General features: G+C 37.4%; 2 protein-coding genes across 5 annotated transcripts in view; one reads left to right on the forward strand and one right to left on the reverse strand.

Moving 5' to 3' along the window:
- Positions 1-7,468, forward strand: part of LOC124170690 (haloacid dehalogenase-like hydrolase domain-containing 5) — a 25,726-nt gene extending 18,258 nt beyond the window's left edge. For all 4 annotated transcript variants that reach the window (XM_046549595.1, XM_046549593.1, XM_046549594.1 and 1 more), the window contains 3 exons: positions 958-1,146; positions 2,927-3,104; positions 5,248-7,468. In XM_046549595.1, the coding sequence (XP_046405551.1) occupies positions 958-1,146; positions 2,927-3,104; positions 5,248-5,403 (523 nt within the window). In that variant the 3' untranslated portion in view covers positions 5,404-7,468. The remainder of the gene's footprint in view (positions 1-957; positions 1,147-2,926; positions 3,105-5,247) is intronic.
- LOC124170691 (apolipoprotein D-like) lies at positions 7,076-11,387 on the reverse strand. The gene is made up of 5 exons (XM_046549596.1): positions 11,197-11,387; positions 9,896-10,024; positions 9,039-9,261; positions 8,795-8,946; positions 7,076-7,811 (listed from the first exon to the last, which is right to left on the reverse strand). Exons 2-5 carry the CDS (start codon positions 10,016-10,018, stop codon positions 7,521-7,523), a joined length of 789 nt encoding a protein of 262 aa, XP_046405552.1. The 5' UTR covers positions 10,019-10,024; positions 11,197-11,387; the 3' UTR covers positions 7,076-7,520.
- Between the last annotated feature and the right edge of the window lie 2,252 nt (positions 11,388-13,639).

The raw sequence follows: 13,639 nt of genomic DNA on the forward strand, positions 1-13,639 counted from the left end.
CAATTGTGGCAATACATTTGTAATACAATCGTATTACAAAAGTTTTTCGAAACGGAGTATATTGCATTACAATTTTATTACATTTTAATACAGTGTCGATTGTCCTCAAAAACAGTTGTATTACAATTGCAATGCAGAGCTGAAATACAAATATATTACAAATTCTATTCCTTTTGTTATATAACTGTATTACAGTTGCAAATACAAGACTCATCAGGTGTTACCTCCAGTGCCATAGTTAACAGTAATGCATTAATGGGCAATTGTCAACTATGGACCTGAAATTAATATCGTTAAGCTATTAATTTTTCCATTCAGTGCCGGGAATTAAATCACAGGGTAATTGCCTCTCGATTCATATCTTGACCTGGTATAAAACAATGCACTTATTGATATCATTTCAACTTTCATGAGGTTACTTCTCGATTTCCTTTCGGTATAGGGAGACTGGAGAGCTGCCAATCGCACTTCTTGTTTGTCTCGAGTCATCTCAGAAGAACTAAAAGTCTATGAACTGAAGTAAGCTCTAACTTCTGCTTACACGCGAAGGCACAAGAACTTGCTGGTCTAACTCACGGCAAATGTGGTGCAGTGCTTAGTTAAAAACATATGTACGATCGTATTCTCTTGTTTTGCAAAGGAAATACAATGGTTTTTTTTATTTTATTTAGCTCATATTTTTGTTCTGTATGTATTACAATTGATTTTTTTGGAGTTTTTGGAATACAGCATTAATACAATGGTATTACTAACATTAATGCAATTTGTAACTGCACAACAGATTTGCAATTTGTATGCAAGTGATTGTGCTGTCTGAGCTAGTGTTCAATTTTGAATCGAAATTCATTTTTGTTTGGGAGAGAGCCTGAATAGATGGTATTGTACATAATTTTTAATGGAGGGTAATGATGATGCTGATATGATAGCATTATATATGTGCATAAACTATCTTTCCAGGTTTGGACATGGAGCATTCCTTTTATGCCTTGAAAATTTGTACAAAAAAATAACAAACAGAGATTTAATTTATACCGCTCTTGTTGGCAAACCTAGTGAAATCACATATCATCATGCTCATAGGCTTATTATGAGACAAGCTGAAGAGATTGGTATTGTTAATCAAGTGAAAACTCTTTATGCAATTGGGTGAGTTTCTCTTGAGGTCCATTTTTTTGCCTGAATGAGGAATAAAGTATGTGTGAGTGTATGATTATTGAATGTGGAATTTAATGCACTATAACGAGGGTTGTACCAAAAGTAAGGTTCCCATATTTTTTTACTTATAGAAAAATTTTTTAATTGTTATAAATTTTTATATCGTTGAAAAGCTTACACTTTTGCCTATTTTTCAATGTAGTCTCCATTTTTTCCGAGACACTTTTGAAGACAGTGCTCCAGCTTTTGTATCCCTAAGTTAAAGTAGTCTCCCGCCAACCCGTTGAGGAAGTGTGTGACCTCTGTCTGGACTTCATCATCGCTCTTGAAGCGTTTGCCGCCAAAGTGTTCCTTTAGCTTGGGAAAGAGGCGATAATTGCTAGGGGCTAAGTCCGGGCTGTACGGGGGATGGGGCATAACAGTCCACCCGAATTTCTCCAAAAGCTCCTGAGTTTGACGAGCGGCGTGTGGTCGAGCGTTGTCATGAAGAACCACTACTCCCTCTATCAATCGTCCTCTTCGGTGATGCTGGATAGCTCGCCATAGTTTAGTCAATGATTCACAATATCTTTTGGAGTTTATTGTCGTCCCTGGTTGCATGAAATCAATGAGGAGTACCCCCTTCGATCCCAAAACACAGTCACCTTAACCTTTCCTGCCGACTACGTTTGTTTGAATTTCTTCGGAGTGATGACACTGACGAGATTGCTGTTTTGTTTCAGGGGTGTAATGAAACACCCATGTTTCATCTCCCGTGACGATCGAGTCCAACAACTTCTCCTTGTTGCCTCCCCCCTCACACTGCTGAAGAAATTTGCGAGCACAGTCAAGGCGTTGCTCTTTGTGTCCGTAAGTCAGTATCCGGGGGACCCAGCGAGCACACACCTTTCGATAACCCAACGTTTCTGTTAAAGTTCTTTCAATTGTGCCGTGGGAAGCTTCAGGAATCCGTTCAACAAGTTCACGGACAGTGACCCTCCGATCTTTGAGCAGCTCATTGTTGATCTTCTGGACAATCGCATCCGAAACCGGCGGTCTTCCACTCCGTTCTTCATCACAAACTTCAGTGCGACCCTCAGCAAAAGCTCTGCACCATTTGCGGACGTGCTGAACGGACATGCACTCTTCACCATAAACCTCAGTCAGTTGCTGATGAATCTCCACGGGCGGTAACTTCCTTGCATGAAGAAATCTGATTACTGCTTGAACCTCACATTTAGCGGGAACGGGGATCAACACTTCCATTGTTGATGGTTGCTTAGCCAACACCAAGCGAAGTAGTGAATCATGGACAGGCGGGCTTGAGAATAGGGGAACCACAGCACATGGCACTGTAATTGGATTTAGCCTAGGACCTTCCCTCTACATTGTAACTAATTGGGAACCTTACTTTTGGTACAACCCTCGTATTTATTAACCTGTAAATGTGTTGTCATAATTATTTTAGCTATTCAAGGCAATGCCTTTTTCTAAGTACATATGTTAGTTTTATTGAGCTTGATATCCCACTAATATTCAAAATGTGGAGATGTGATAAATATTTTACTACTATCAAACATAATTTTAAATTTTTTCTCTAGAAAACTTCAACTTTTGGAAATCTGCTATAATGATAAATCATTTAAAAATGTATGTAAGAATCTTAGAATGTTAGTACAATCTTAATACTATTAATATCTTTTTGTCCTTTTAGTCTCAAACCAGTATTTTGCAATATGTAATTCATACTTATTTGTATTTTTCTGACTAAAAATTCCTTATCTTTTTATAGGGATAATATTAATACTGACATCTATGGTGCTAATTTATATAATCAGTATTTAATAAAGAATCCATCAAATGGTTCGAAATCCTTCCCAAGAGTAAGCTGTCCCATAGAAACAATGCAAGGAGATCGTATTAAAGATCCTGAGCTAGGATCACATACCTGTTTGAGTGTCCTTGTTGAGGTCAGTATAGTTGATGATGTAAATTTTAGAACTAAAAATATACTCTTTGTGTACCATGAATTCCTGGGGTAGATGTGCACTTAACAGGGCGGAAGAGTGAGGACCCTAAGTGACCAGTACCTTGAAATGAAAACAATTTATCTTGCTCCTCATTAGAGAACAATTTACAAAAATATTTGTGTTGACCCTGCAGCCACTGGGTAATTCCTAAACTCGTACATTTTTTTCATGCTGATATAAGGGAAAATGGTGTTCATGGTACTCAGGGAAATTAGTGCAGACATGTATGAGTCATTCTGCCTCAGTTCAAGAGTTACTGGTCACTTAGGGTCTCAGAGTTTAAGGCTAAACACGATGGGCACATAGTGTGAATATTTGCCAAGAGATGGAACTACCATCAGCAGAAGCTCAGTACTGTGGAATAGTAACTTTGTCCCACATTTCCTGTGTTTCACCCCTCTCCTTTTCTTGCCAACTGACCTTTTTCAGCCTACCTTCTTTAAAGCTCCCAGCTTCTAGAGGCCAACTGCAACATGAGTCACTATTGGGTCTAAAAGTGTCAAACAATGACTTTCAGCAAATGAGGAGGTATCTTCATTGGATTCAAATATTCGTATTATGCGCAAAATGCAAAAGAAAATTACACCAAACACTATATTTTTGACATTTCTTTAGCATGTTAAGCAAGGAAGTAGTTTCCCCATGAAAAATTAAAAAACGGAAGTGGAACAGGGAGCAGGAATGGATAAAGCCAGGAGTTGCATAGCAGGAGAAAATTTCACTGGCATTGAGTAAAAAATTCAAGTTACATGAGAACAATAGGAAGTGGTTTCTTTCGAAGAGCCTCTCCCCCCTCTCCTTCTTGCCAGCTCCACTCTTTAAGGCGACCTGCCTTCCTGGTCCCCAATTTTTTAAACACACTGCAGTGATCATGATAGCATGAGTGACATACAGTATTCTTCGGTGACAACCAATAACTTTCCGCAATTAGTGTTTTACCTGCATATCATTTCAAGATTAGGAATGCACACCAAATGTAAAAAAGAATTCAGTTTCTTTTATTTATCAATTCTTCAAGAAATCACGAGTTCCTATCTTAGATGACATCCAAAAAGCAATGAGAAGTTTTCACTACTGCAACATAATTCTTGTTTGCCCGTCTTGATGTCCTATGAGGTTCATTACTATTTTCATTTCCTCGCAGGAGACAGGTCACGAGCCTTCTTTGTCTCTTAGCCATAAAGGGAGGAAGAAGCTGCTTGAATTAGCATATTGGTATTAATATAATTTCCACTGATTCCACCGGTAATAAGAAAAAACAAGCAGCAACCCACTCCCCCAACCTCCGGCTCCCCTCCCCCCACCACCTGACGCAGATACCTATATAAAAGATCATTAATTCCCATCTCTTCACAATCCCTTGAAGAAGCGACCAGCATCGGTCGGGAAACGTTGGGGCCACCCAAGAATTGACGCGGCGACATAGCCCAAAAGTTTTTAATCATAATGACGAGCACCCGCGAAAGTTTAACGAAGAAAAAAATACTTCTTATACTTTGTGAGTAGGCTGAGAGATTGTCCTAGTTGGCACTCTTTCAGCATTTCTTTTAGACCTTTACTTTGGCCTTTCCCTTGAGAGCAATTATTTTAACTAACAAGTTCAGTGCATGCATTATACTTTTATTATATTTAGTATTTCATAGGTTGATTTATATTAGCATTAGTATACATTTTTTAGCCGGAGGAACTACTTTTAAAGGGTCAGTTCTGGCAACAAAAAAATGCAGCTCCTACTGGTGCTGCTATTAAGTAGCTTTTGCATCTAACTGGAAGAGCTTATCTTTCTCACTGGTCTGGAAACCTTGAGCCTGGGTGGGAAGGAAGTAATTATTTTGGCTGCGGATTTAAGCTCAAGTTTGATGCCATAGATAGACTGTTCTTGTAGACCTGGCTATGTGCCTGCCGTCTGGGCATCCCTGTCATGTGAGGGATGCTATCTCATTAAAAATGAAACTTTTTATCTATGTCTATGGTAGTTCCACTAATACTGGGTATAGAATCAATATTTTTGGGGTATAAAATACAACTGTATTGTATAGAATTGTATGCCGTATCCTTATGTGTGATCTTTTGGCTTCCCCAGACAGGATTGTTTTCACCAGATCACCAAGCTTCCTTCATGAGCCACTCACCAAGGGACTTTCTCCCCGTTGATGAGGGGTTAATTAAACCAAATTTCATTGCCAAAGATGTTTATCATGCAATCGATGTTATATTTTCAAAGCAAAGTTATAATTAGGAAACTATTAATTCAATGAATTTTATGGTGTAAAAAAATGAGTTTTATTGAATGGAAGTTATCATTTGTGTCATGAATTGCCAAATGAATAAAGATATTGTTTTCAAGTCTTTATAGTTTTTCTTAAAGTAGTTTCTGGCATTGTGATTTAAAGCTAAATGTGTTCTTTTAAACTGATGAAGAACTAATCCTACATAGAGCCAGCTGACAGGATGATATGTAAATGGTAGCATAAGATGTAGAAAGATGGAATAGATAACAAATTTGTGAAAAGTATCTCCTCACTGTTCTCATAAAATGTACTAGCTTCATTTTGAAAGTGTTGCAAAAGCCTTTAATTCCTTTGGGCATAAATTATGATGAAATGGAAGAATTTTCAGACCCAGCATGATGAAAGGAATTCTGTAGATAAGACCACGTCTGAATCTGAATTTATATCCTAGTAATTGCTGAAATTTTGTTTGAAATTTAATTGCTTATTGGAACAGAGTTGTCAGTGCTATAGTTGCTATACAGACTGTGTTAGATGGTACATTTAGGCATGGTCCCCTTGATAGCTTTCACTTCTCAATTCATTTGTTCTCTGTTTGCACGTAATCAACTCATTACAATGTTATTATTCTCTTTGATTCTAGCCACTATTGTGTACACAAATGATCAGCTTTTTATTCTGCCACATAGCCATCATCTACATCCCCTCCCCCTACCCTCTTGGTTTATGATGCAGCAGATGTGGTGAATTGAAAATGACTACCAAGTAAATGCGATGGTGGTTGGCGTAACATGGTGAAACTCCTTCATGATGCACAAAGGTTAAGAAAACAGCTAAGTCTTTTCTTAACCTTTGGACTACCATGTAGTCAAAACTTGCATATTTTAAACCAATTTCATTACAAATATAATTAATTTCAATGAAGGTCACCTGACATGATATTGCTTTGATATGACTTCAAAAAGATAAGGATGATGTAACTTTTTTAATCCCAAATGAAATTTTTATTTGTTAATTACTGTTATAACTATTCTTTCTGTTAAGGTAGGTTTGTAGGGAATGAATCTTACAACTTTTTCCCTTTTTGTACTGGATTTCCCCCTTCAACTTAAAAATTTTCCATCTTTAATCTTTTTATGATAAATCTTTATGCCATTTGTCTTGAAAATTTTATGCAGCCTTTACACTTAAACCTGCATACCTATTTGGTACCGACCGGTTTGAATGCTAGGTATCCCACGAACTTCACAGATTCTAACAGTACTATATGCTATAAAATTCTGTCACCCAAATTAGAAGACCAATATCTAAAAGACCGCTCCTCCTCCTCCTGTCCCTCGCTGGGTACGCCCATGGACAGACTTCTTATCCAATACAATACTTTTCTGTCAGTTGAATAACTAATGAGAAGAAGATAGTTGATAAATATTCCTTACGAATAAATGAATGTTTGTATTTTTATAATTATTGTGCAAGCATCATAATTTTTCATTTGCATTTCATCTTGCGTCATTATGGAGCATTTTCTTTTTGCTGTTAAGCAAATAAGTGCATGGATTAAAATGCATCAGCAAATTCTTTCGTATACAATGGTTTTTGGTTTATACCTAAAAGTTTAGTCTCCTAAAATTGTAAGAATGCAGGTAGAAGTATACATCAAGTCAAATAATGATATTAACATTATTGTCACAAACATAGGTTTATTGTAGTTATAAAATCAACAGCAGTTATATCCCTCCCACAAATCTGGAAGACTGAAGTAGACATGTATCGGAGATATGAGGAGTGAACATATACTTAGTTACTAATGACTAGTAATGACATTTCTGGTGAATCAAGCTGGAAGAACAAAATATAGTTGATAATTGAAAAATTACTGATATGCAATTCACTACCCTCAAAAAATTACAAGCTCAAGTACCCTTCAATGCTTTTCGATGGTGGCAAAATTTCACTTGTTAAATTTTCCATTTGAGAGCATAAAAGCACAATTCTCTCTTGTCAACTCCAACATAATTTAATAATGCATGAAGGCACAGCAAAAGATCAAGTGCCTATTTCTATCCCTTTGGTTTACCCAGCAAAAAATAGAGGTAACAGTAGTACATTTTTATCCATGTGGAGTTTATGGCAACCATTCCGCATCTGAATCTGGTGAAGATATTCGTTCATTTTCAGCAGTAGAACTTGCGAGCGTGTGGTAAACCTTCTTTGCTCCCATTGCTGCGGCTTCAATTCCATCACCAAGTACATCACCAGCTCTTCTTACAACTCCTGCTACACTTCCTGGTGTTAAAGTGTCCTCATCTATATTGATTTTTACTCCATCCCCTGAGGCATTGACTCTGCAGTTACTCTGCTCAATGATACTCAGATCATGAGGATCAATTCCCAGAGTGTTAAGGCGGGTGCGTGCCTAAAGAGAAAATTTCATTTGCTATTTATACTGAATCAGGTAATAAATTTTAATGACCTTAAGTGTTTTCTACACATCCTCTAACACAGCCCAGTTTTATTAGGTCTAGTAAAAATTGTGTGAAGTACATATAATGAAGGTATAAAATTAAAACACCCATTAATCAGAAATAACTTGCTTCACTGTGCCTTTTCGTAATTTCAAGTTTCATATAAACTACATCATTTTACAGTAAACGCTCACTAAAAATCTTAAAATTGGTAGTTACTATTTGCTAGAACCTTTAGCATCTGCCGGTACCTTAACATCATCTAAATAACCTTTATGTACAATATTATGACCACTTAAACTATGTAATGATCTGGTATCCTGGGCTTGACTATTTCTGTTATTTGCAATCCTTGTATAGTCTGCATCTTGAAAGGATGGGGTATGGAGACGGTTATAGATCAGGAGCAAAAATCAATAGTTATCCCATGTACACTATTGTTCGCATAGTCTAACTTAAAAATCACCACAGGGTGGCTAAGTAACACTACTTGAATGCTAAGTTCATGAGTCACCTTTATAATGCCAAGCATGAGTTGAATCCACTAAAAGGCAATATTTTCCCCAGTGGATGAAGAAACTAGTCTACAAATATTACAAGTATGTAGTTTAATTTTGCAGAGGTGATCAATATTTTTCCTATGAGTAAGCCAATACATTTCATCATTAGAGTCTCTGTAAATTTTCTGATTTTTAAGTTTAAGTATTTAACGCCCAATTTCTTTCATTGTCAGTTGACAAAAAAGAGGATTACCATATTGCAATATATGTTGTGAAATTTCCATGAAAAAATTTCCTTAATTTCTCTAAGGTCCCTCTTTTAAATGCCCATCAAGGACAGGGTTGTCTCTATCAGTAATGTTGAGGTGCTACTACTAGCTCAAATTTCTCTTCACAAGGAGTCATTAGCTAATTAAAATTTGCATTCAACTCACCTTGTCAATATACATTCTGTCCAGCACAGGAGTTCGTGACAAAATAGATGTAGACTGTCGATGAGCAAAAGCCAGTCTCTGGCAAGTAAACACTGTTGCAAAATTGTCATAATCTGTTGCAATAATCTTATATGATGCAGATCCAGCAACACCTGGTTTTCAAACAACAACATTATTAATATATGTGACGTTAATAAGCTAAAAAAATTAAAAATCACACCATGTACTGTTATCAGAAACTTACTTAAGGGGAACCTCACGGTCATATCAGCTGGATTGGTATGATTCTTCATACGAAGTGCACCAGTATAAACATATGCATGATCAACATTAGTCAATCCCAATAAAAAGTGTTCACTTGCTTGAATTACGCGATATTCTCCAGGTTCTTCTCCAGTGGTGAAGTTATAATATATACACTTACTGGCTGTTGATGTCTTCTGGATTACATACCATTTGCCTAGAAACTAAATTAAGGGTTGGTTGGTTACAGGAATAATATGTACAACACAATGATTAATGAAATAAGTTTTAAAAATATTGTAAACAATAAATTGCATCAAACTGTGATGAATTTTACAAAATTCTACCACCATTCCAATCATTAGAGAAAATCATTGAGAAAGTAAAAAATCAGCTGGCATGCAAACCCAGAGAAAAATATATGTACCATGGAGGGACTTAAAATGCCCTAAAGGTGTATTAAAGTGAGCATTAAGCACTGTCACATAAGAATTTACTTCAGTAAACTATGATGCAGCAGTATAAGACCATGGAGACAGCTCTAATGTATTACCACATCATGCTGCATCGAGTTTAGCATGGCACCAGCAGAACTGAAACATGGCTATGTGAAATGGCAGAAAATGAACACTAACTAAAAACTGTGAACAATTGCAAAAAGGCTTGATCTGCACTAAAGCCCTAACTGTTTCATAACAGTGCTGTGAAACAGTTTATATTGGTTGTGTTTATCTCACCAAGCCAAGCAAAGCAGATTTCATTGGTAAACCTAATAATAGTTGCTGCACAACTTTTACAAACACATCTGGCCCTAAAATAAATACATTTCTGAGTAATTATCTACAATCTAATATTTACCTTGTTCATTTGAAAGTTTGGCATTGCCTCTATCTGTGGACATGATCCAAGGTGATACGTATGGCTCCATGCTGTGTGGAGCACAGCAAACAGTACCACGACTGAAATCATCTTCACTATCATTGCGATCTGCAGAAGATAAAAACAACCTTACTTACCACTTATTTGAAATCAAACGTGATTAACAACTTATTTTAATTATTGGAGAAGGAACCTTTACAGTCAAAATTACTGTTTTTCAAGAAGAGCCTTTATCATTTAATATACATCGTGAGAAGTAAAATAAGACATTTACCATAGTTTTTAAACCACTCTATGCAAATGAAACTAAAAGCTGATGAGGCATAGATGTATCAAATGATGAAAGATCAAATGATTTCAATTTTGAACTTAAAAAATACTGAGTCATTAAAATGACTAAAGCAAGGGTAGATCACCCCTTTCATTCGAATTGGAATTGGTCATGGTATGGCTACGTGAAACACTAATAACTGAATTTTTACAAGAAAATATGATGGAATTTTTACCAAAATTACAATAAGTGAATTTAAGCGATTCAATATCTATACAATCATTCCCTCCCGAAGTATTAAAATAGACTGCTAATAGATATGCGGGCTGCTCAAAAGCATTTAACCACATGAGGGGGTAGGCCTGTGGTGTTTCCAACCTCTCTTATAAATAATTTTTAAAAATTGACCTTATTTATTGAGTGGACTGTTACTGATCACAATTCACAGGTCTACGAGGTCTGCAATAAATTCATATTTCAAAGATTTAGATTTTAAAGCCAAGATTAAGTGTTTTTCCATTAAATTTAATTTTTGTGTTATTAGTCTTAACTTTCACATTTTTTTTTTGTAAATTAGGGTGGAATCCTTCCGCGCTAATGGCATTTCATAACCATAACCGTATCTGCGAAGATTGAGAAAGCTGTAAAATAACCCCGTGTATATCATCATGGATATTCGGTAGATGCAAAATGATACATCATTAAAAGGTTCGCGTCTCTCGCCTACAATTTTAAATGAAAATTCTGTCGAAAATGATATTAGGACCCAACATTTTAAATGCTAACTCATTACTCTTACCACGTATCAGCCTAAACATACATTCAAAACACCCGCTAAAAAGAATGTAACACGAAACACTATTCGCTGTTATTTTACTTACAAAACATGTAAAATATCTTAGACGGCAAAAAGATCAATTATGTAAGCTAATTTCTGTAGCTTTTAGTCGACGTGTTACAATTCGAAGCAAGTAGAGGATCCGGCGAACATAACGGGAAGAACACTTACCGTTGATTAGACGCTCTGACGCCTTCGTGAATCTCTGTCAGCTCGCACAGTCCCACTGCCTGAGAGTTTGACTCTGGCTCTGTTTAAATGGTCTAAATCCTTGGGGTGGGCAGGTCGACTCACCAACCGAATCCACAGCCGCTTGCTGCGTCACGGCCTCCGTCTACCGCGCTGAGCGGAAAATGACTCATTTCCTCGACCTCCTCCTCCGCGACCGTAGTGGTTCTTGTTCACTGGATAATAGCCGAGTAGGTCACTGAAGGTCATTGTTATAGATTTATGCGTTTACGACCATTTAATGGTTAATTACGAGAGGAGTGATTAGGTCGGTCCTCATGAATTCTGGATCAAATTAAAGTCAGTAAGTAAATGTTTGGTTGTCCTTCTGCAAATAATAATTTTGAAGTCAGTATGGTTCCACAAATGACAAATACTTGGACCAAAACAAACATCTAAGGAGTACGTATTTTCAGAATTATCACTCTCAGATTATAGCTTGAATAGCATCGTTGTCATGATTGTGATGGCCTTGAACGCAAGTTGCTTGGCCGTTTGAACTCTTCATGGAATCGTGTGACGTCAGATAGCTGGAATTCCCGTGATTGGCTTCTGTAGCATCCAAGGATTTCCGGGAGAGAATCAAGTAGAGAGAGGAAAGTCTTGCCCAAGACGTCTTCCACCAATGCGTCTGACTGACGCGCACTATCTCAGAATAACTGGAAGTGATTTGTTGCCACTTTAAATCCGACACAATTGTATTAAGAAGCTAAATGGGATTACCAAGCCCTATCGCCGCTGTATGCTCCAAATCGCTCAATGCTGAAACTTTTCTTTCTTTCTTACTGGAATTATATTTTGCCTCTGTGAACTCAATGCAATTTTCTTAAGACGGTAAATTAGATCACCAAGTTCAATCTCCGTCGCATTCTCCTTATAATTCTCATCGCTAAAACATTTCTCGTTGAAGATGGCTGTAATTCAAAATATCGGTGCGCCCTGGGCGGGATAGTTAATGGCGCCAATTGCGTGTCATCGAAATTTGGAGAAAAGGGTGCGCTAATGAAACAATATTTTGGGAGTTGCAAAAATAACATCATTGTACATAATTTTCGATCGATTGTGAATTACTTTATGACAGGATTTAGAAAGGGAAGGGTGAGACATTAGTTTTTGGGGTTGGATTAATCGTCGGGTTAGTGGGGTGCACTGGCGAATTAAGGGATGGAGTGGTTAGTCTTCCGTTATTTATGGAAAAAAATAAATGATGGTCATTTTTAAGGTGGCTCTCCAATTTTAGTTTTTGTTTCGCCAACTTAACAAACAATGTTTAAAAATAGTTGATGAAAATCTAAGAGCACTCGTTTATGCAAATGAAAGCTCAGATTTACTATCGCTGATTGTGAGAGATATTGCACACCAGGGGCGCAGCTAGGAATTAAGGCTAGGGGGGTTTCAGGCACAACTAATACTTGGGGCTCTGAGGGTGTGGTATACCCGCTAGGGTAAGCGGGAGGTGCGGGGCCCTCCCCAGAAAAAGTTTCAGATGAATGGTTCAAAATGGTGAGTTTTACGGCCTTCTGAGGGATATTTTATTCATCCTCTCACTATTCCTTAAGCAATATTAATCCAATTAAGTAAAATAGATTTAACTTTAAAATTTCTCTGTGCTCTGGGGAGGTTTTATCCCCAAAACCCCCCCCTCGCTTCGCCACTGTTGCACACCACCAAGGCTCTACCGTAAGTGAAGGAAGGTACCCCCAAAAAACGACAATAATACGCCCTTGATAGGGTGAGCGATTGAGCCGGGGCTCAAGTAACTAGTGATGTCCCACTGTGCGAAAGAATTACGGTAGAATTCATGGAGGGCTGTAGAGCGAGAATGTTCCAGAGCGGATGTTATCTTTTTCGTGGAAACGGACGAGGTGTGAGCCGGACGGTCAGAACAGCGGATTTCCATGCCCACCCCACCGCAAATCAGCCTCCGATGAAGCGTTCCGTGCTGGAAATAAGAAGGTATTCATAAAACTTTAAAGAAGTGAATAATCTGTTAAAGCTTGTCCATAACATTTCACTCTTCCGAATCGTCTCTACACCAAGGCTAGCAAAACAATCTGCGGGGGAGGGGGGTCATTGCAGGAGGATGTACTCTGCATGTGGGCCTATGTTTTGCTTATTTCTTATATTTTGTCTCTGATTGTCGCATTCATTAGTTTATAATATTCTCTGAGGATAAGAATTGATTTCCGAAAAAAGCATTTCGATTCAACGTCTAGGGGTCGCTGAATAGGTCCAAGTACAATAACAATAAATTTTCTTAATAAAAAAAATATTATTTCAGGGGCGTTACGTATACATTCACATTCACGGGGGGAAATTTTTCTTCGATTTTGGCAGAAATATTACCATGCAGGATTTTCTAGTCGGCCTCTATAGATGTTTTCAC

This window comes from Ischnura elegans, chromosome X, assembly GCF_921293095.1.
Source record: "Ischnura elegans chromosome X, ioIscEleg1.1, whole genome shotgun sequence".
Lineage (NCBI taxonomy): Eukaryota > Metazoa > Arthropoda > Insecta > Odonata > Coenagrionidae > Ischnura > Ischnura elegans.

What these genes read in the sequence shown, in the direction of transcription:
- LOC124170691 (XM_046549596.1), bottom strand. Translation starts at nt 10,018, where the DNA reads ATGATAGTGAAGATGATTTCAGTCGTGGTACTGTTTGCTGTGCTCCAC. An exon ending in GACCGTGAGGTTCCCCTTAA is followed by an intron (nt 8,947 to 9,038) that starts GTAAGTTTCTGA and finishes TTTGAAAACCAG; the next exon opens with GTGTTGCTGGATCTGCATCA. An exon ending in ACAGAATGTATATTGACAAG is followed by an intron (nt 7,812 to 8,794) that starts GTGAGTTGAATG and finishes TTTTCTCTTTAG; the next exon opens with GCACGCACCCGCCTTAACAC.